General features: G+C 37.5%; 1 protein-coding gene across 2 annotated transcripts in view; it reads right to left on the reverse strand.

Moving 5' to 3' along the window:
• Window positions 1–10290: 10290 nt before the first annotated feature.
• Window positions 10291–24892, reverse strand: part of LOC128686995 (uncharacterized) — an 85256-nt gene continuing 70654 nt past the window's right edge. Inside the window, exon 5 of one of the 2 annotated variants that reach the window (XM_070097428.1) lies at window positions 10291–10611. In XM_070097428.1, coding sequence (XP_069953529.1) covers window positions 10603–10611 — 9 coding nt within the window. In that variant the 3' untranslated portion in view covers window positions 10291–10602. Of the gene's footprint in view, window positions 10617–24892 lie in introns of both variants that reach the window. The other variant, XM_070097390.1, reaches the window with a different exon arrangement.

Here is a 24892-nt window from a genome sequence, read left to right on the forward strand (position 1 = left end):
TGATGGAACAGTGGTAAATCTGGCAGCTTTGCAGTGATTCTTTTTTGCATTGTAAACAAACTAAGAGAAAAGTGTTTTCCACTGCATTACATGAATTTGTTATGCTTTTGGTTGTTTGTGGTAACTTACATATTTAGGATAATTCACTTGAGCCTAACATAAAACAACCCAAGGAGGGAGGACCAGAGCTCTTTGTAATTAGTGCTTGATCAGGTATCCCCAGAGCCTGATTAGAGCTCTTTGGTATCTGGTCAGTGCAAATGAAACTGCTGAATGTTTTCAAATATGTATATTTAAGGTGGAACATGGAATATGGTTATTTGTTCTAAATCCGTGTTGGCGCCTCGCTTTCCTCAGACTGTTAGACCGAGGGAGCCCCACAAGGTTGTGTCCTTAGCACTACCCTTTTATCTTCCATCGTGTATTTAGTCAACACTATGTTGATGACTTCGCTATAACTTACGTAGGCACTGACTGTCGCCTGGTAGCGGCCTCCCTTCAGGATGCACTTAACCCTTTGACTCTCGCGACCCCAAATCCTAAAGTGTCTCCTGGTGTTGCAAAATATTTGAAAAAAAAAAAAAAATCTCATGGAACGATAGAGAATCTTTTCCCGATGATAATGACGCCAAAAGTACGAAATTTGATGGAAAACTTAGGGAATTACGCTCTCGTAAAGTTAGCAACCTCGGCGACATTTACGCATTGGCAATTTCGTCCACTTTGAGCCCTATTTTTGGCCAATTCCATTGTTCCAGTTGACCAAACTCATAGCTATTTTTTTAGAACTACATTTGTTGTATCGAGTACAAGAAACCGCCCATTTACCGATTTCAACTATCCGATAAAGTGGTCAGAAATTGGCAATTTGGCCAATTTCATGCAAATTAAAAAATGTCAATTTCAAAATAGGGTCCAGAATGAACAATGCAGACATTCCTCGCACTAAAATAACATTTTATGTGTTCATCAGTCACGTCTCCAGGCCCATTACAAATACTCTTGCTTTCTATTTTGAATTTTTATTCATACAAAAAAATAGAAATTTACTGTTATGCAGACTACTGCATTATTGTAATAATTGAATAAATAATGTCAACCCATTCATGACTGTGTATTAGAATGGCTAGGTGGACATTTATTGAACAATGACATCATTTGTTTACTCTTGAACACTGGCAAAAATTGAACAGTTCTGCCTTTTTGAGCTCCATTTCAAAGTGCTTTTCATAATAAAACCAATCAAAATCACTTCTATTTCTATAATGTTTTCCATTCTGTCAAATAAGGCCAAGAAAACAAGAATAAAACCATAAATACTATACGAAAATATGCCTCAAAGTCTATGCTTTCATCCAAAAACACTGAGTTTTTTTCTCGTTATGCACTGCATGCTGCAGGATTTTTTTTTTTATACTGCGCGCACTAACCGTATAGACCCATTCTCTCACATGTGGGCCTACCAGCTTTCTCCTGCTTGATTTGAATCCGCTAGAATTTTTGAGTATATATATGTCAAACACATTGGCTTGTAAGACGTATATATATGACCAAACAGTCAAAGGGTTAACAGTGTTTCCCATTGGGCCACTTCTCATGGATTTAAATATTCTAGTGTGAAAACCCATTTCATTACCTTCACTAGACGTCCTCTTGTCCCAGATATTTAATTGTATTTACATGGTTTGCATATCCCAGAATGTGATAGTCAAGTTTCTTGGCCTTCAGTGTCTATGTTTATGCCTTGGTGCCTTTCGTTCATTCCCTGTTGAAAGCCTCAATGCTGAGGCGAATGTTCCTTAGCCAATTGTCACGATGCTCGTTGCCTTTGTTACTTTGTCCACTCTCATGACCTTCGTGTTCCTTCTACATATAGATTGGTCTCAAGACGTTAGTAGGAACCAGTTATTTGTTTGGCGCCACTGCTTACTCTGACTGTTTTCTCTTTGTCTTCACTCTGGTCTTCTCTCAAGTTGCCTCTCTTGTATGTTCATGTAGTGTCTGCCTTTTCCCTTCCCCCTTGGGAGGTTCTGATGGTTTGTCTGTTCTCCCCTACTACCATGCACCAAAGCTCTCCTACCTACAGCTACTTCTTGCTCTCTCTTTCTTGATCACTTCTGATTGCATGCTCATCCTGTCACTGTTTGTACAGATGGTTCTAATTCTTCTGACAGTGTTGGGCTCACGGTGGTGTTCCCTGACGATGTTCTCTGGGGTCATTTGTTAGACTCGGCTAGTAATTTTACTGCTGAGTTGTATGCCATCCTCATAGCACTTCTCTGCATTGCATGTACGTCTCCTTTGGCGTTTGTGATCATCTCAGATTCCCCTAGCGCTTTACAGACCATTAAACAATTTGATTCCCCTCATCCACTGGTCCTTCATATTCAACTTTGGTTGTGCTGTGTGGCTAGCAAAAAACAAAGATGTCATTTTCTGTTGGGCCCCTGGACAAGTTGATGTGCAGGGCAATGAACAGGCAGATGTTGCTGCGCAGTCAGTGGTACATGATTTTCTGGTTTCCTATAGAGGTATTCCAGTCAGGGATTATTTTAGTCATCTCTGCCTGTCTTCGCAGCTGTTGGCAACAATGGTGGTTGGACATGCACCATGACAAACTGCACTCGGTTGAACTGCTTTTAGGTTTGTGACGGGAGACTGTGCTCTCCCATCTTTGCACTGGCCATGCTCGCCTTATGGAACAACACCCTATTCCTCTCTGTGAGGTTTGTTGGGTCCCTATTTTGGTTCTTCACTTTCCTGTGAAATGTCCGGTTTACCAACAAGCTCTCGGAATTTACCCCTCGCCAATGCTGCCGCCCTACCACTCTTACCTTATCTTCCCTTCTTGCAGACGGCCCTGCCTTTGACTTACGATCACTGGCTTTTTGTCAGCTCTACTATACAAACTTTGATACACAGCCCCTAGCATCCCTTCTAGCCCTTTTCTCCCCCTCACCTCTGATCCCCTCTCCACCTAGCTGTTTATAGCCCCAGCACTATTTTCTGCCCTGCAGCACTGCATGACCCTTGTTGGTGTAGCGCTTTATGTATTTGATTACAATAATAATAGTAACCCCTTCTCCTGTATATATTACTAAATTTAAAAAACTTTCGTTTTTCCTTTTAGGCCACCCTGCCTCGGTGGGATATGGCTGGTTTGTTGAAAGAAGAATTAATAGAGCATAGCAGTAAGGTTACTGAAAGAAATATGTTGCATATACGTGTGCATGTTTACTCGCTAAGCTGTCTTTTTCAATGGTCGATTTCCAGCTCCTTACCCTGCCTTGTTACTCTCAATCTTGTCTTGGTCAGTTCTGTCCTTGTGGGCGCTGTATAGCCCTTGTGGCTTAGCGCTTCTTTTTGATTATAATAATAATAATCTGTCCTTGTGGGCTCTTACAATAGTATATTTTAAGTATATGAAGTTTACCACTAACCTTGCCCCCAGCTCATTCCACTGGAAAATTACTTACTAACATCCTTGTGAATCATACTTGTTCAGGTTCCATCAATGCTCACTAGTTCTTGTTCTTCAATATCAAATACAATTGTCTGTCAACACCTGGGTATTTTATGCATTGTGATCATGTTGCCCTCGACTTTATGCTTTCGTGACCAGTTTCAACACCTTTTAGCCTTTCCTCATTGCATTAGTTACCTTAGCTTCATGACCTATCTAGTGGCAAATAGCTTAACTTTTGGCACCGTACATGATGCACATATTTAAACCTATGTTTCTCATGTCCCACAAATGTTTGGAGTGAACAAGATCCTAGGACTGAAATATATTGAAATAAAAAGTTTGACTTGTTTGCTCGCCTGTCTTTAAACACAGCTTAACTTTCCCCAGCTGCTTTGCTTACAGAAGTACTTCCTGTGTGCAATTACCCAAGGGGTGACCTCTTTAGTTTTGTAACTCTTGACCCACTGACACAAAATAGTATTGTCATATCTAATTTTGAACCCCTGTAATGATCCCACTTGGGTTTGTAATTTCCAGTCATGATCTCTTATTTTATACCTGATAAAGAGCTGTATTCTCAAAAATAACTTGCATGTTACATACTTCAGGCTGTGTCCTTTCCAAAGACACAGGCTTACTGTATGTGAGCCTTTTCCTTACATTTTTTAATGCATATTGTTTATTAAATATATGGATGACTGTACAGTAGTTGGACAATATAGTATATACAGTATATAGCAGTGCCTTAAAATTATATTCAAAAAAAAAAGAAAGCTAAACTACTGTGGATTATTTAGTGCTGTACAATGAAGCATAAATGAATGCAGTAAATTAAAAAAATACAAACTTATCTCTAAACTAATTGCAAACCAATACCAATTTTTAAAGTGATTAACACTTTTACTGTCCAAGCCCCCAAAATTAATATTGTTTCCAGTGTCATCCACTTTTCTTTAAAAAGAAAAAATCCAAAATGGTAGAGAATCTTTTTCTGAAATTAATGACACCAAAAAGTAGAAAATTTTAAGTAAAACTTGCAGAATTATCTAAGTGCAAAGTTACGGTCTGGGTGCAATTGACACAGCGGTTTTGCCAACTTCGAGTTCTATTTAACCCTTTGACTGTTTCAGGCCCCTTTCTGAAACTGTCATTCTATGTCACTCAATTTTTGAAAAGAAAAAATATTTTTTCTTATGAAATGATAGAGAATCTTTTCCCGATGGTAATGACACCAAAAGTTCGAAATTTGGTCGAAAACTCGTGGAATTATGCTCCTGCGAAGTTAGCGGTCTCGGCGACACATGCATATCGGCGATTTTGCCGACTTTGAGCCCTATTTTCAGCCAATTCCATTGTTCCAGTTGACCAAACTCATAGCTATTTCTTTAGAGCTCCATTTTATCTATCAGCTGAGTACAAGAAACCTCCCATTTACTAATTTGGACTACCCAATATGGTGGTCAGAAATTGGCAATTTGGCCAATTTCACACAAACTAAAAAAGATGCCAATTTCAAAATAGGGTCCAGAATAAACAAGGTAGACATTCGTGGCACTAAAATAACATATGCTCTGTTCATTAATCACATCTCTAGGCCCCTCTTATATTATTATTGCTTTCTATTTTGATTTTTATTCATACAAAAAAATACAAAATTTACTGTTATGCAGACTACTGCATTATTGTAAAAATGGTATAAATAATATCAGTGCACTAGTGAAAGAATATTAGACTCCCCAGTTGACGTGTATTGGACGTGTGGTGTGATTTATTTACTCCTGAACATTGGTAAAAATCGAACATTTCCGCTACTTTGAGCTCAGTTTCAAGGTCGTTTTCATCGTCAGAGTAATGAAAATCATCTCTATTTCTGTAATATGTTTTCCATTTTATCACCTAAGACCATGAAAACGCGAATACAACGATAAATACTATATGAAAATACACCTCAAAGTCGGCGTTTTATTCCAAAAAAACGATCAGTTTTTTTTTCTCATTACGCAATGTGTGCTGCAGGATTTTTTTTGTGTGGTGCACACAGACCCATTCTCTCATATGTGGGCCTACCAGCTTTCTCCTGCTTGATTTGAAGCCGCTACAATTATTGAGTACATATACGTCAGAAACATTGGCTTGTAAGACGTATTTATACGTCAAAAACAGTCAAAGGGTTAATGCCAATTCCACTTCTTCACTTGACCAAATTCTACCCATTCAACTATTATAACTATGCTATAAAATGCACAAGTGGATAATTTGGCCAATTTTACAAAAAATTAAAATTAGTACAAAAAAAATTGTAGACATTCCAGGCACTAAAAATCTCCTCTGTTTATTAATCATATTCACAGGCCTCTCCTATATTACACTTGCCTTCCATTTGGATTCATAATCACACAAAAATTGGAAATTTTCTTTTTCCACATAATAAAATATGACCAAGAATGGTTGGCCATGGTTTATGGCATCCCAATAATTGAATCAGATCATGGGAGGTCTTGCTCGTCCTCAGGAAAATCGTCAGAAATAGAGCATTTCTGCTAATCATTTCAGTATTATAACTTCCTTTCTATACAATGTTATCAAGAAATGAGCAGTAGAACCATAAAAAACATCCTAGAAAATTCTGTTGCTATTTTATACCAAACACATGGTCAGTTTTGTTTTTCTTATGTACTGCATGGGGCAGGATCTTTTTTTTTTTTTTATATTGTGTACATGCGCCCTGCAGACCCATTCTCTCATATCTAGGCCAAAATTTACCACTCATAACGTTGAACTACTTGAGAGACCCTGGCCTCAATGATGTAGTTCTATGTGGTGGTCACTGAAAGGATTAATGTCAATGACAAAACTTGAGAGGATCACCAAATAGAACATGTAAAAGACTTAAATAATTATATCGGCTGACCTGTCTTTCAAAGAACATAAGACGAAGATCATGACAGCCAGGAGGATGACTGGGTGGGTACTGAGAACTTTCAAAACAAGGGAAATAATGTCAATGGTGACATTCTTCAAATCGCTAGTGCTCCCTCATCTGAAATATTGTTCATTGTTAACTGCCCTGTTCAAGGCAGGAGAAATATCAGAGCTGAACAAATACAGAGATCATTTACGACCCAAACAGAGCCAGTAAAGCACCTAAAGTACTGGGAACGCCTTAGTCTTGAACATGTACTCACTGGAGCGGAGGAGAGAGATGAATGATAACATATACCTGGAAAGTACTCGAGGGCCTGGTCCCAAATCTGCACACTACCATAACATACTGGAGAGAGAGATATGGGAGGAAATGCAAAATAAAGCCAGTGAGAAGCGAGGGTGTGGTGGGCACAATAAGGGAACACTGTATCACTCGTGGCCCCAGATTATTCAACATCTTACCAGAAGATATCAGAAACACAGCCAGAACAAGTGTAGAAGCCTTCAAGAGGAAACTGGACAAGTATCTTCACCAAATGCCAGATCAGTCAAGTTGTGATGGATATGTGGGGCAGTGGGTCTCCAGTAGCAACAGCCTGGTTGACCAGGCAAGCACCAGATTAGCCTGGTCCATGGCAGGCTCCGAGAGTAGAGAGACTCTTGAAACTCGTCAAGGGTATACTGCCTTCATTTATACTATGTGCAGCAGTAAATAATCTGTATGGGTTTAAACAACTGTTGATGCCAATACTACTGCATATTCAAACATTGGTCTAACATATGTTGCAAATGGATCATGTAGTTCCCATCTGTATATCTGAAACCTATTTTTCAGTTTGCCAAAGTAAGGGTTTCTCAAGGTTGAACCTGAGGGGTCAAGTGTCAGTTTTCAATTGACTGACCTAGTCAAGTTCTCCATACCCCCGGCCGGGATTGAACCCGCGGTCATAGAGTCTCAAAACTCCAGCCCGTCGCGCTAGCCACTAGACCAGCTAGCCACAATAAGATTCATCCAACTAGGTATATTTCTACACCATAGGAAAGTTAGCACAGGCACCTCTGTGACCACAAATGCAAGTTTTTACAGACGAATCTCCAGCTAGCGTGGCCGTGACGAACTCTAGCTCAAGTCCCTTCACTGCCGTCAACATGACTTAAGAAATCGTAATGACACGATTGCAAATAAACCATACCCCCGGCCGGGATTGAACCCGCGGTCATAGAGTCTCAAAACTCCAGCCCGTCGCGCTAGCCACTAGACCAGCTAGCCACAATAAGATTCATCCAACTAGGTATATTTCTACACCATAGGAAAGTTAGCACAGGCACCTCTGTGACCACAAATGCAAGTTTTTACAGACGAATCTCCAGCTAGCGTGGCCGTGACGAACTCTAGCTCAAGTCCCTTCACTGCCGTCAACATGACTTAAGAAATCGTAATGACACGATTGCAAATAAACCATACCCCCGGCCGGGATTGAACCCGCGGTCATAGAGTCTCAAAACTCCAGCCCGTCGCGCTAGCCACTAGACCAGCTAGCCACAATAAGATTCATCCAACTAGGTATATTTCTACACCATAGGAAAGTTAGCACAGGCACCTCTGTGACCACAAATGCAAGTTTTTACAGACGAATCTCCAGCTAGCGTGGCCGTGACGAACTCTAGCTCAAGTCCCTTCACTGCCGTCAACATGACTTAAGAAATCGTAATGACACGATTGCAAATAAACCATACCCCCGGCCGGGATTGAACCCGCGGTCATAGAGTTCTTAAGTCATGTTGACGGCAGTGAAGGGACTTGAGCTAGAGTTCGTCACGGCCACGCTAGCTGGAGATTCGTCTGTAAAAACTTGCATTTGTGGTCACAGAGGTGCCTGTGCTAACTTTCCTATGGTGTAGAAATATACCTAGTTGGATGAATCTTATTGTGGCTAGCTGGTCTAGTGGCTAGCGCGACGGGCTGGAGTTTTGAGACTCTATGACCGCGGGTTCAATCCCGGCCGGGGGTATGGTTTATTTGCAATCGTGTCATTACGATTTCTTAAGTCATGTTGACGGCAGTGAAGGGACTTGAGCTAGAGTTCGTCACGGCCACGCTAGCTGGAGATTCGTCTGTAAAAACTTGCATTTGTGGTCACAGAGGTGCCTGTGCTAACTTTCCTATGGTGTAGAAATATACCTAGTTGGATGAATCTTATTGTGGCTAGCTGGTCTAGTGGCTAGCGCGACGGGCTGGAGTTTTGAGACTCTATGACCGCGGGTTCAATCCCGGCCGGGGGTATGGTTTATTTGCAATCGTGTCATTACGATTTCTTAAGTCATGTTGACGGCAGTGAAGGGACTTGAGCTAGAGTTCGTCACGGCCACGCTAGCTGGAGATTCGTCTGTAAAAACTTGCATTTGTGGTCACAGAGGTGCCTGTGCTAACTTTCCTATGGTGTAGAAATATACCTAGTTGGATGAATCTTATTGTGGCTAGCTGGTCTAGTGGCTAGCGCGACGGGCTGGAGTTTTGAGACTCTATGACCGCGGGTTCAATCCCGGCCGGGGGTATGGTTTATTTGCAATCGTGTCATTACGATTTCTTAAGTTTAGTCAAGTTCTGTTATACAGTATCTGTTGGACTTTGAGACTGTCCTAAGGCAGCTCTTCTAGCATTGCAAATATATGAAAGCCTAACTGTCCCTTTATCCCGATCTCTTCCAAGTCACACTGTCTGCCCTTGTGATGCTCTAGTATTTTTGTATGCAATATTTTCCACTTGTGATTGCAGACATACCCATATGATAGGCTTGTGCATATTTGTATCATTTGTAAATATTTGTGTCATTTTCATACATGTACAGTATGTTTCTACAGTTAAGTTCTCATGCTACATAATACAATTTATTTTTTACAAATGCAACAAATAACACATACTATGAAGGCTCTCTTGTGCTATTCAATTTTCAATGCTGTTTTTTCAGTCTCATTTAAAAAAAAAAAAAAATCACTACATAAAGGAGTTTTATAAAAGAGTTAGCTATATAATGCATTATATGTCATTCAGAATTCTTGTAATTTTAGAAACAATGTTTAAGAATTTTCGAACTAAGAGCAAAAATTTTATATTTTACTTCACAAAAATCTTCCTAGTTCAGATTTATTTTAAACCAGAGAATGCCTTCCAAAATGTCTTCTGTAAATTGGAGAATATCTGTACAAAATTTTGAATTTTGAATGGTCTCTTAAAATTTGGAACAAAAAGTTTAGATTCGAGTCTGTACATATAAGAGGCATTCGTTTCGAATACACATACAGTATTTTAGCTTTTGGTAATTTGGACATCCCCATGCATGCATTACTTTGAATAAGAAAGATCACCATAGCCACATACATATAAAAATATGCAGACTACAATTTTCCGCAAACTTCTTTCAGGTGTATCTTCAACTAGTTAAAAACAAAAAATATCCACTCACACACGTTACTTAAGGCACTTGTTAGCTGTAGTGCAATATATGTATACATTATCTTGATTACCTCAAATTAAAGTAAGTTACGCTTTCACTTAAATGTAAAAACTTGTTAAATTACATATTTTTTTTATTTAGGCAGTTTTAGAGCAAAATATCAAACTGAAGATGTGAGTTGTAAAGCAATGAGTAACAGGGCTGTCAAGAGGATTACTAAATAAATATTGCCAATTAGGCAAATTACTTTAGTTGTTACTCAAAAGACTTGCCTAAAACCTGTTCTTTGTGATTTTGATAAAATTTATTTTATTATTCCAAGCTCAAATATTACAGAAGCTGTTGTTTTGGAGGTAGGCAATAATGTTCAGTCCAGATATATACATGTACTTATAACTAAATCTTTTATTGTTTTTAACAGAGGGATAATTTGAAATACACATATATGGCATAGACCTGTTTATGCAAAGTAATACAGAATAAGGAAAATATGGTAGCTAGAAGACAGTTTGTTCTTCTGTTAACATTATTACCAAGTTCAATTGTTGTGCGTTTCATGATGTTTTTCAAAATAAATAACTTAGAATATAACAATGTACTGAAATAGCACTGTTTGTTAATATTAATGTATGATTAGAAATATATGAAGCAACATGATAGCATACTTATATAAACTGAAACAGCTTTAGGGAGGTCATACTCTTGTATTATCAGCATTCAGTAGACCTTAACTGGTAAGCATCATAAAGAGTGGCTTCACAGCATCTGTTCTGCAAAATTAATTATTCAGTACATACAGTTTTTAAAGAATTTAAATAATTTTTTTTATTAATCCACATATAATTTAACACATGTTGAATAATTTGTGTACTAAATAGCTATTCTTTTTATCCATGTATTAAATGCTGATCTCATCATATACTGCAAATATATTAGGGTTTGAGGTATGGCATATCTAACAAGGGGTAACAATGACACGTACAGCAAGAGACTTTTATTAGTATGATGTTTAACCCACATGTGGCTTTATCATGCACACAAAATATTAAAACTAGCAACATATGTAGGTAAGGTGACCTGTAAGGCAGTATCAAATTGATGTAGATGTGGCTTGAATCATTAACCCTTTGACTGTCGAAGGGCCCAATCCTGAAGTTGCTCCTGGTGTCGCAAAATATTCGAAAAAAAAAAATTATTTTTTCTTATGAAATGATAGAGAATCTTTTCCCGATTGTAAAGACACCAAAAAAAACGAAATTTGATGGAAAACTGATGGAATTATGCTCTCGCGAAGTTAGCGACTTCGGTGATATTTAAAAATCGGCAATTTCGCCCACTTTGAGCCCTATTTTCGGCTAATTCCGTTATTCCAGTCAACCAAACTCATAACTATTTCTTCAGAACTCTATTTTTTCTATCGATTGAGCACAAGAAACTGCCCATTTACCGATTTCAACTACCCAATAACATGGTCAGAAATTTGCAATTTGGCCAATTTCACGAAAATTAAAAAATACGACAATTTCAAAATAAGGTCCAGAATGAACAATGCAGACATTCCTGGCTCTAAAATAAGATTTTCTTTGTTCATCAGTCATGTCTCCAGGTCCCTGTGATATTACTCTTGCTTTTTATTTTGAAATTTTATTCAAACAAAAAATAGAAGATTTACTGTTATGCAGACTACTGCAATACTGTAATAATTGTAAAAATTACATCAACCCATTCATGACTGCGTATTAGAATGGCTATTTGGACATTTATTGGAAAATGACATCATTTGTTTACTTTTGAACATCGGCAAAAATCAAACATTTCCTGTACTTTGTGCTCCATTTCCAGGTTCTTTTTATAGTAAAATTAATCAAAATCACCTCCATTTCTATAATATAGTTTCCATTCTATCAAATGAGACCATGAAAACGAGAATACAACCACAAATACTATACGAAAATAGACCACAAAGTCGGCATTTTAATTAAAAAAAACGGTCGGAGTTTTTTTTTTCTCATTATGCACTGCGTGCTCCAGGATTTTTTTTATGTGGTGCACACTGACCACACAGACCCATTCTCTCACATGTGGGCCTACTAGCTTTCTCCTGCCTGATTTGAAGCCGCTAGAATTTATGAGTATATATACGTCAAACACGGTACCTCACAAACGTATATATACGGCCGCGACAGTCAAAGGGTTAAGTCAGGTCCTGGTCAGGCATGTTATTTGTGTTTTTTTCAGAAACATTTTAGGGATGTGTTTTGTTAAAATGTACTCATGTCTCTTGTGTGTGATGATGCTTGAGGCATAGTTGCTGATTCAAGATATGATTGCCCCCCCCCTCTCTCCCTCTCCCTCTCCCTCCCCCTCTCTCTCTCTCTCTCCCTCTCCCTCTCTCTCTTTCTCCCTCTCTCTCTCTCCCTCTCCCTCTCTCCCTCTCTCTCTCTCCCTCTCTATCTCTCTCTCCCTCTCTCTCTCTCCCTCTCTATCTCTCTCTCCCTCTCTCTCTCTCACAGTACAAGAGGTGCACTTGTTAAAAGTTTGTAAGATGTGTGTGTTTGTGTTTCTGTGTCCCCCACACACCTTTCATGTGTTGTCTATCCTTCTCGCACATCTGTGTTCTTGTACCTAAATATCCTAGTCCCTCAATGTTTCTCCTATGTACACATGATAGAATTCTTCTTTATGACATATTGTATACCCCTGATTTGACTGTATTTTAAGTGGGGGTGGGAAGTCCTCGTGATTTCTTCTATAGCTTTTTAGGTAAGTAGTACTACAATATATGCTGTATGTAGAACAGGGGTGATGGAAATTGCTGTCCTGTGCATAGAATCAGCCTGCAATTGATAGCTGCCAACATAGATTTAATCCACTACTTTCATTATGACATCAGAACAGAGAGGGGGCTGATAATAGGTTGGTGCACTACTTAGGAACTGTAGCAGTGATCACTTGCTTGAAGAACAAGACTATATAAAATCTTTTCTGCCTTAAAACTTCCTGAACACTAGGCTAAAACCCTTAACATTTTCAAATCCCAGTAAAGATACTCTCAATTGGAAGGTAATTCTACCCACAATCTAGTGACTTCCATCACTCCTACATAAGCTGACAAGAGAGTAGCTGTGCTTGCCACAAAAACAATACATGACCAAGACTCCCCACCCCTCTGAAAACATGGCAAGGATATACAGTATCTCGTGTGGGAGATACGAGTGCATGTACACAGGGCAAACATCAAGGGACTTCAGTACTTGACTTCAAGAACACAGATGCACCTGTAAGGTGGATGACATGGAATGTGTGGGGGTATAGAGATATGCATATCTCATCAATATAAAACAACTATATCTCTTGAATCGGGAAAGCAAAGGAGGTAATAATGTCTTGAATCAGAAGCTATAATTGTTTATCACACAGAATCATTTCAGCATAACCCTTTGCTGAAATGATTCTGAAACATGAAAAACACACATCTAACACTATCTGACCTTAACTTGATACTGTCTGACAAGTCACCTCACCTACACCGGATAAGACGTCTCAACTTAAACCTGACCCCATTACTTCTAGGCACTATATGTGTGTAGTTCTGATATTTCTTTGTACAGCCTCTCCTCACCTAACGACGGAATTCTGTTCCTAAGACCACTTCGGTAAATGAATTCGTCGCTAAGTGAGGAGCATACTATAATGGTAGTGGGTTTGTGTCAACTATCTCTGATATTGTTTTAATGTCACTTTTGCACCATTTATAACATTTCTGGTATATTTTTAAACGTTTATACAGTAGTGTACTGTATACTGTAATAAACAGAATAGAGAAAAATCAGCTCTAGTATACATTGTTTAGGCATTCACACTGGTCAGAGAGCCCGTCGTAAGTCCGAGGCGTCAGTAAACAAGTACCTAGCTAAGTGAGGAGAGGCTGTACTCAAAAAAGCCTCGTGTAGGTCAAATGACTTGCTAATAAAGGTCTCTCTTTGCTGTATGTGTATTTTAAACATTTTAGGATTTGAGTGCTAGGAAGTTTCAACAAGACTCAAGTGTACAACATTAAAATATAATTAATCTCTGTAAAGGTTAACTTATTGATAATGTTCCCTCAAGGGAAGTTCCTTGATGCTGGTGAGGGGCTCTTGATCTAAGCAAGTGGACCTGTGCACTTCCTTGGACCAAACCTAAATGCCTACCTATACCCCCAGGTGCTATATGACCCTGTTCCCCCATGAATGTAATACAGTAGGGCCCTGCTTTATGGCACTCTGCTAATACGGACATTTCAAATTATGACCAAAACACGCTATACGGCTCCACGAGCACCATGTCTCTCCATTATGTCTGGAAACTTTCCAGAATTTCAAGTATTTTAAAGTTATTTCATGATTTATATATACTCTGATAATTATACTTGTGTACCTTCCCCCCCCCCCCCAAGTCGGCCGTCTCCCACCGAGGCAGGGCGACCCAAAAAGAAAATACTTTCATCATCATTCAACACTTTCACCTCACTCACACATAATCACTGCTTTTGCAGAGGTGCTCAGAATACAGCAGTTTAGAAGCATATGCATATAAAGATACACAACATATCCCTCCAAACTGCCAATATCCTGAACCCCTCCTTTAAAGTGCAGGCACTGTACTTCCCATTTCCAGGACTCGAGTCCGGCTATATAAAAATAACCAGTTTCCCTGAATCCCTTCACTAAATATTACCCTGCTCACACTCCAATAGCTCATCAGGTCCCAAATACCATTCGTCTCCATTCACTCCTATCTAACACACTCACGCGTGCTTGCTGGAAGTCCAAGCCCCTCACCCCAAAACCTCCTTTATGTGTACCTGTACCTAAATAAACTTACACACTGTGCTGGCGTGCAGGTACAGTACACATTAAAATCACTTAAAAGTGCCTTATTAGTCTTGATGCCATATTAATAATGATAATTTTTTTTTTTTTTTTCAACAAGTCGGCCGTCTCCCACCGAGGCAGGGCGACCCAAAAAAAGAAAGAAAATCCCCAAAAAGAAAATACTTTCATCATCATTCAACACTTTCACTACACTCACACATCACTGTTTTTGCAGAGGTGCTCAGAATACAACAGTTTAGAAGCATATACGTATAAAGATACACAACATATCCCTCCAAACTGCCAAACCCCTCCTTTAAAGTGCAGGCATTGTACTTCCCATTTCCAGGACTCAAGCCCGACTATATGAAAATAACCGGTTTCCCTGAATCCCTTCACTAAATATTACCCTGCTCACACTCCAACAGATCATCAGGTCCCAAGTACCATTCGTCCCCATTCACTCCTATCTAACACGCTCACGCATGCTTGCTGGAAGTCCAAGCCCCTTGCCCACAAAACCTCCTGTACCCCCTCCAACCCTTTCGAGGACGACCCCCTACCCCGCCTTCCTTCCCCTATAGATTTATATGCTTTCCATGTCATTCTACTTTGATCCATTCTCTCTAAATGACCAAACCACCTCAACAACCCCTCTTCTGCCCTCTGACTAAGACTTTTATTAACTCCACACCTTTTCCTAATTTCCACACTCCGAATTTTCTGCATAATATTTACATCACACATTGCCCTTAAACATGACATCTCCACTGCCTCCAATCGTCTCCTCGCTGCTGCATTTACCACCCAAATAAGAGTGTTGGTACTACTATACTTTCATACATTCCCTTCTTTGCCTCCATAGATAACGTTTTCTGACTCCACATATACCTCAACGCACCACTCGCCTTTTTTCCCTCGTCAATTCTATGATTAACCTCATCCTTCATAAATCCATCCGCTGACACGTCAACTCCCAAGTATCTGAAAACATTCACTTCTTCCATACACCTCCTCCCCAATTTGATATCCAATTTTTCTTTATTTAAATCATTTGACACCCTCATCACCTTACTCTTTTCTATGTTCACTTTCAACTTTCTACCTTTACACACATTCCCAAACTCATCCACTAACCTTTGCAATTTTTCTTTAGAATCTCCCATAAGCACAGTATCATCAGCAAAAAGTAACTGTGTCAATTCCCATTTTGAATTTGATTCCCCAAAATTTAATCCCACCCCTCTCCCGAACACCCTAGCATTTACTTCCTTTACAACCCCATCTATAAATATATTAAACAACCATGGTGACATTACACATCCCTGTCTAAGACCTACTTTTACTGGGAAGTAGTCTCCCTCTCTTCTACAAACCCTAACCTGAGCCTCACTATCCTCATAAAAACTCTTTACAGCATTTAATAACTTACCACCTATTCCATATACTTGCAACATCTGCCACATTGCTCCTCTATCCACTCTATCATATGCCTTTTCTAAATCCATAAATGCAATAAAAACTTCCCTACCTTTATCTAAATACTGTTCACATATATGCTTCAATGTAAACACTTGATCTACACATCCCCTACCCACTCTGAAACCTCCTTGCTCATCCGCAATCCTACATTCTGTCTTACCTCTAATTCTTTCAATTATAACCCTACTGTACACTTTTCCTGGTATACTCAGTAAACTTATTCCTCTATAATTATTAGTCCCTTTATACATGCTCTCCGCCAATCCCTAGGTACCTTCCCCTCTTTCATACATTTATTAAACAAAAGTACCAACCACTCCAACACTATATCCCCCCTGCTTTTAATATTTCTGTCATGATCCCATCAGTTCCAGCTGCTTTACCCCCTTTCATTTTACGTAATGCCTCACGTACCTCTCCCACACTTACACTCTGCTCTTCTTCACTCCTAAAAGATGGTATACCTCCCTGACCAGTGCATGAAATTACTGCCTCTGTTTCTTCCTTAACATTTAAAAGTTCCTCAAAATATTCTTGCCATCTACCTAATACCTCCATCTCCCCATCTACTAACTCCCCTACTCTGTTTTTAACTGACAAATCCATACTTTCCCTAGGCTTTCTTAACTTGTTTAACTCACTCCAAAATTTTTTCTTATGTTCATTAAAATTTCTTGACAGTGCCTCTCCCACTCTATCATCTGCTCTCCTTTTGCACTCTCTCACCACTCTCTTTACCTTTCTTTTACTCTCCATATACTCTGCTCTTCTTATAACACTTCTGCTTTGTAAAAACCTCTCATAAGCTACCTTTTTCTCTTTTATCACACCCTTTACTTCATCATTCCACCAATCACTCCTCTTTCCTCCTGCCCCCACCCTCCTATAACCACAAACTTCTGCCCCACATTCTAATACTGCATTTTTAAAACTATTCCAACCCACTTCAACCCCCCCCCCACTACTCATCTTTGCACTAGCCCACCTTTCTGCCAATAGTCGCTTATATCTCACCCGAACTTCCTCCTCCCTTAGTTTATACACTTTCACCTCCCTCTTACTTGTTGTTGCCACCTTCCTCTTTTCCCATCTACCTCTTACTCTAACTGTAGCTACAATAATAATACGCAATAATAATCACACTGAGGTGCATTAAATGCCGTATATTACATTATTAAAAACATTTTCATTAATCCATCTGTTATATTTTTTCAAAATTATATAATAAACATGCTATGTAACATATAAACATGATAAATACACCTCACAGTAGAATAAATTAACATAAATATGAGATGTTAGGTGTAGATGAACGTGTATGAACCAAAACCAGATGCGTTCGTCTGTTTACATTCTCCGTGTGTCTCTCCTCTCTCATTTACTCGTTCTCTCTCGTTTTTCTGTTTTACCACGTTTACTCACCTCTCACTGTACATTAAGACTACAAATAATTTAAGGTAAGCAATGAGTGTACTGTGTGTGTATTTTACTTAGTTCTATTGCTAATTAATATATGTTAGTGTAAGCTTGTTATCTGGCATTTATATGCATTTATAAATGGAAAAAATGGCATTCTGCTTTCCGGCGATGTTCGCTCTTCAGCGGTAGCCTGGAACCTACCCTGCCATATAAGTGAGGCCCTACTGTATCCTGTTTGTTAATTTATGGCTTCTAAAAACAGGATAGGGAGAATGCTTCTTAACAAATTCATGCTGTTTAAATACTTATGCATTCACTATGAGGACAAGTAGGCAAGCAATGAAAGAAGGAACCAATCTAATATAACTGCTGTAGATGGTTAGAGGCTTTTAAACTTTACACTTTCAACTTTAACATTGAAAGTGTAAACCTGTTACTTCTAAGTAACTTTTACTATCAATTGAAGCAAAATAAGTTATCCATGAATTAAGTGCAAATATTTTAATTTGCTCTTCCATATCAGTTAAGTGTACTTAACTAGCTGTTTAAAATTTGAAACCATTCCTCATTACTTAACCCTTTCACTGTTGTGACCCCCGAAATTAAGTGCTGACAATGTTGCAGATTTAAAAAAAAAAACTGAAATGGTAAAGAATCTTTTTTGAAGGTTGCAAAAGTGTGAAACCTGATGGAAAATTTATGGAATTATACAAGTGTAAAGTCTGGGCAATTTATGCATCGGCAATTTCACCCACAGAATCCAATTTTAATGCTCATTTTGACAATTCCTAGCTATTTTGCTAATATGCCTGCCATTCTGTTGATTGAGCACAAGGAACCACTCGTTCAACCACCAGAACTATCCTATGTGCACAAATCTGTAATTTGGCCAGTTTTTCATGAGGAAAAAAATCCGATTTTAAAAGTCCAAAATAATTTTACACTGTAGGCATTTTAGCCACTAAAACAACCTTTCTGCTGTTCGTTAATCACATCCCCCATCTCAGATTAATAAAATGACTGGTCATGGCTTAGGCCACTCCATCATGCACTGTGTGGGACTGGATATTTTTTAATACTGTGCACACACTCCATATATTCACTTTCTCATACCTGGGCCAAAATTTACCACTTGCAGCATATTTAAGGGAGCACTGCTTAAAACCTAGATCTATATGAGTGACACTGGTATCAGTGATGTAGATCTATGTATGAGACAGTGAAAGGGTTAAGCATTTAGTTGCAGACCAGCAGCCACAACTCATCAAGACCTCATCTGATCAGATTGTAGCCTACCCACAAATGCTTATGAGTAGGTATTAGTCAGCTGTATTAGGGAATTAATGTTATCCTAGGTTGACTGCCACTAGTGTTGATCTGCCATTTTTATTAGAATTTAGGCATAAGCTGTATCCTTTTTATGTGCAATCATTTATTAAGTATTTTATAAGTATTACTCTTTCAGTCAAGATTAAAAATGTAAACATAGTATTTACATTATGTGATAATTTAAGATTTTTTTTTTTATACCTTGGGTATTAAATCACCTAATTAGGGTAAAATAGTGTTGGAAAAGTTTTGAATAAGTGCTTATCATTGTATAACTGAAAATATTCAGAAAATACCTATTACTAGAATATAGAAAATTATGCCAGTAATAGTACATATTTATAATGGTCAAGATACATTTCAATTTAATTACACTAAAATTTTGATCTCCAATAAAAAAAATTAAGCAATTTTCTTTAAAGACAGCACTGCTACCTCTGGAATTATCTGTAAAGAGTAATATGGTTTAGATATTTCCTATGAATTTCTTTGCTCTTGTCAATTAGTTTTGTACAATACAATGTTCCTGTTTGTGAAAAAGTAATAGGTATTGTTACAAGTTTATGGTTTTGGCAACTTCTGTTACTTCAAACTTCTATAACCTTATCTCATTTGTTTTGTATGTTTCTTAAAAATTTAATAGTAATCTTTAGAGATAGCTGATTAGTATAAATAAACATACATTGAGACTTATCCTCCAAGGGTATCTCAAAATATTTCACTGCTATTGAGGAGGCAGGAGAGTGCCAGTTTTTTTTCATGACATACAACACATTTTATTTTTTGGTGCATAAGACCAATATATTTCATAAAATAATTTTTTTTTTTAACTTCTTCACTGTTGCAAACCCTGAAACTAAGTCCTGTTAGTGTCACAGTTTAAGAAAAAACTAAATGGTAGGGAATCTTTTTCAAGGTGATGACACAAAAATTTTTAGTTATGGAAAACATAAGAAATTACACAGACGTGAAGTTGGGGGTCAGGGAGTACTTTACTCAACTGATAATTCACTTAGAGGCCAATTTTAGGGAAATTCCTCCCCTCAAGGAAGGTTCCTTGATACTGGAGGGGCTCTTGATCTAGGGAATTTGATCTTGGCTACAGTTCCCTGAATTAAACCTGAATACCTTCCACATCCTCCCACAGGTGCTGTATAATCCTATGGGTTTAGTGCTTCCCCCCTTGATTATAATAATAACAGGAAAATTCCAGTGCTCATAGACAATTCCTGGTTATTTTGCTAGTATGACATCTGTTCTATCAATTAAGCATGAGAAACTGCCCATTCAACTATTAGAGCTACCCTATACAGTGCCCAAACATTGATAATTTGGTAAATTTTACATAAAGCTCAGTTCAAATTTATCATGTCCCTAGACCTCTCCTATACATATAACAGTTTCCCTCCATTTTGAATCTACATAAACTGATGTTTTACTCTATTTCTCTGCCAATAAAATATAACCAATAGTGATTCATCATGGTTTAAGCCTTTCAAAAAATTAAACAGATCAGGTAGAAACCCATATTATTATTAAAATCATAACTAAGCACTACACACCAGGGTCATACAGCACAGGGTACAAACCCATAAAACAGGCTGGAGGGGGTTTACTTTTTATCACAAAAATCCCCAAAATTGAACACCTGCTAATTTCAGGCTACTTCCTGTCTAAAACTGACCAAAATCATCTCCATGGCACTATAAAACCACCTTAGAAAACTTATCAAAAGCTGCTATTTTAACCAAAGCATAAGGTCAGAGGTCAGCTGTTCCCATCATGCACTGCATGGGGGCAGGATTTTTTTCTTTTTATATGCTATATACCCACCCAACACACCCATTCTCTCATGTCTAGGCCAAAATTTACCAATCAGGCATCTGAGGGCACTATGATTAAGACATACACAGATCTATGTACATGACACTGGCTTCAATAATGTAGAGCTGTGACAGTGAAAGGGTCTATTATAATACAGTGTAACCTTGGTTTTTGTCTTTAATTCGTTCCAGAGAGTCTGACAAAAACTGAAGCAATATTTCCCATAAGAAATAATGTAAACCCAATTAATCCGTTCAGGACACCCAAAAATATTAATAAATACATTTTATAGAGGACAAAACATTCACAAAAATACAATAGAAAGTAAAGCAACCTAGATAACTCAGAGCTACATCTCGAATACTTTGTCGAGCTCCCCGGCGGTGGGCCGTGTCCCCAAAATGCTGCAGGCATTTCCTCTCTGGATCGCAACACCGAGTCTCTGAAAGAGGAAGCTGGTTGCCCTGTGGTCCTTGGTTTCTATGATGAGCTTTTCACCCAGCTCTTTGAGGAACTATAGAGCACATTTGCCCCATGCTCCAAGGGTCTCCGACCCTATTGGGATGAAGTTATAGCAAGGGGAAAGGTCTTCATATTTGCGGATCTTCTGGGTTTCCCTTTGGCTGGCAGCTCCACCCCCTTCAGCTATGGAGTATGGCAAGTAGGTGTCTGCCAATGTGGCAGCACAGGTGTAGTCCCAGGCAGAGGTATATTTTATTACATAATATTGTACAGAAGATTTAAGCGATACACTGCTGATACAAAGATGACACATACAGTACACGAGGTGTGAGAGATACATGTCTAGTACATATTATGTGTTTGTCACTGATTATAATGCAAAAATCTCATCCAGCTCCTCAGAGCTGAGAATAACTATAGTTTTACATACACAAAACAATGAGAAATAAATATAAAGCACTAATGAAAGAAATAAATGAACATTTAAATCACTTTTTCCTTTATTGAAGACTTGGTGTATGGAAGATGGCGAGGAGGGGAGAGAGAGAGAGGAGAGGTTATCTCTACCACCATCACAACCACTACCACCTTGTACCACAATCACTACCACTCTCTACTACCCTCTACCACCATCACAACCACTACCACTATCAATACCTCCTACCACCACTGAATTGTATCGTGTTTCTTACCATTACCATTACTTGGAACTTTCTTTGGCCCCGTGATGGCTTATTTAGCAGTCGCACTCAATAAACAAGCACAAAAAACAATGGATTATGTAGTGTTTCTTACGAATGCGCAGGGTATTGTTCACATGATGAGAAACAAAGCCAGACTGACTCAGAATGCGTGCATGGGATGCTTTGTGTGGGCACGGGCAGACAGACACGTTCAGTACAGCGGACGAAAACTGAGGTGATGAATGAAAACTGGGACAATATTTTGACAAAAAGTCATTGAAAACCGAATTCGACGAAAACCAGGGCAAACGAAAACCGAGGTTCCACCGTAATAATATTTGACCTGGTGGAATAAATTAGTTTTACACCCGAGTCCATAGAAATAAGTGCAATGAATGGCCCAAATATAATAATGCACAGCAATAGAAAAAACAATGAAATATCCTTTGAGGAGCAGAGTTCCATGATGCCGGGCACATATTCAGATTCTGCACTTCACTTGCAGGTCTAGAATTCATTCAGTGGAACTGGTTCTGGAACTTGCTAATCAAATTTAATATGCAAAAACACATACACAAAAAATTTGATGTTATTTCCTGGTTTTGGCTACTTTATTTTTGTGCCCTATTTTTAAGTTTTAGTATTTACTGAGGATGTATAAGCTTTGGTACTCTGCAACACACATACAGTAGCAGTAGAAAAATATAAATACAGCAGATATGTGTTTTATAGAGTAATATGATGGACATAATACATTTAAGTAACTAAAGTTGAGCAGAATTTTTTAGGGTAGTGTATATATTTGTTTCACCAGGGCTTTGAAGAATGCTTTGTTGTAGGTGCAACCATGTGGAATGTTATCTAGTGATTTTATGTCTAAATACTGTATATGAGACTGTATATATTTGACTCATTGTATACATTTTGTACATAAATAACCTTAATGTCTTCCAAATCATAAAAGTGGACCAATGCTTTTTAATAATATATATATATATATATATATATATATATATATATATATATATATATATATATATATATATATATATATATATATAAATATATATATATATATATATATATATATATAAAAAATATAGGGAGGTACCACCTCTAGAACTGTCATGGGGACCCTCATCCTCAGACAAAAGAATAAACTTGCTTCAGGGAAAACTCAAGGTTTTCCCTGAAGCTGTTTGAGAATTTTCTCCTACCACCCCCTATATATATATTATATATATGTATATGTATATAATATATATATTATATAATATTATATATATATTATATATATATATTATATATATATATTATATATATATATATATATATATATATATATATATATATATATCTATATATATATATATGTATAATTTCCTAAGTGATAGTGTGTTTTGGTGAAGGGAACACACTTAGGCTTTTATTTTATGTAGGAATTCTCTACCAGTTTTAAATTTTACTAGAATAGAGGGAACAAGTGCCTAATAAATTCACATTATCCCATGGTTATCCTTTCCATTAACTACCAAAGATTCCTCATAGATATGTATTGATTACTTATTCAGATTCTTCTTTTTCATATATCTATGAGCATAACATGATTTATATTTTGTGGAACAGTTGTTACAGTATAGGTCACCTTATTTAGTTTGCATTTTTACTTTATGGGTTTCCTTTAACCAATAATTTAAAGTTGTGTCTGCCAGAATGTGCAATGACTAAGATAAATGTACAAGATTATATATTTTGAGAATTTATATGAGTGTATAATACAAGTTCATTAAAATATGCAATTGTTAAAAAGAAAGTATTTAATAACTGTGTCATTAATGATCCAAATTTATCTTTACCCTGTATGTGGCTTTATACAAACTGTTAACAGTTAACTTGTTTTAATTTTATACTGTATTAAAATACTGGTAGCATACTTATTAATCAAATAATATATTCCTGTTTGGTTACGTGCCACAACTACTACTACTCCCATTTGGTTAGAAAGGCTGCCACTGGTTTTTGTTTAGGTTTCTGCAATGGTCTTCAGTGAAAGGCAGGTCTCCACATCTACTAAACAGTAGTGATAAAACAATTTTAGTGGTGGCAAATATATGGTCCCTTTATAGCCAGAAACTGTCTCTAAAGATGATTTTGTTAAAAGTACTTCAAAAATCACACTGTAGTAATTATAATACAAACCTTGGTTTTGCTTGTGATTCCATATAGTTATGCTCATCAAAAATGCCTAATATAAAATGTATGCAAATGTATAATCATTTAGAGATATATGAAATATCTGTTAAAGCCCACACATATAACAACACTGTGGATGCTCAGTGCTTTTCTGTACTAGAAAAGTAATTAAAAATTAATATTTTATGCTTAATTTCCATTTATTCCCCATGTTCATTTTTAATCATTAATCTAATCAAAAGGTTAAGAATTGAAGCTTATTGAATTACAGTGCATTAAATGTTTTACATCAAAGGTGCAGAGCAAGCTTTTATTGTGACAATGTTTTTTGTGTAGATATATTTATCATGTCAATGCAAATTTATAAAAAAAGCACCTATAGATGCAACTATATATGGGTGTTCTTATATCATTTGAATTTATCTGATAAAGCTCTATACATACCTAAACATTGCCACAATGAAAATTTGCACTGTAACCATATCTTTTCTTCAGGCATTATAGTTGGTGGTACACCTTTGTACCTACTTAACATAAGAGAAATAAAATGCATAGAGCATTCTTTTTAAAAATTATTATGGATTTAGCAGTTATTTAACAGGAAATATGTGGGATGTAATGGGCAAATCAACTTGCAATTAACTTGATAAAATATGATCCCTTTATAGCCAGAAACTGTCTCCAAAGATGATTTAAAAGAAAAAATGCACTAAACCTTGGCAGGTTATACAGCTCTCACCTGTACAGGGCAGTGGAGTTAGGGGCTCATAAAAGTGTAAAGCCATAGTTGGTGCAATT

This window comes from Cherax quadricarinatus, chromosome 1 (genome assembly GCF_038502225.1).
Source record: "Cherax quadricarinatus isolate ZL_2023a chromosome 1, ASM3850222v1, whole genome shotgun sequence".
NCBI classification, from domain to species: Eukaryota; Metazoa; Arthropoda; class Malacostraca; order Decapoda; family Parastacidae; genus Cherax; species Cherax quadricarinatus.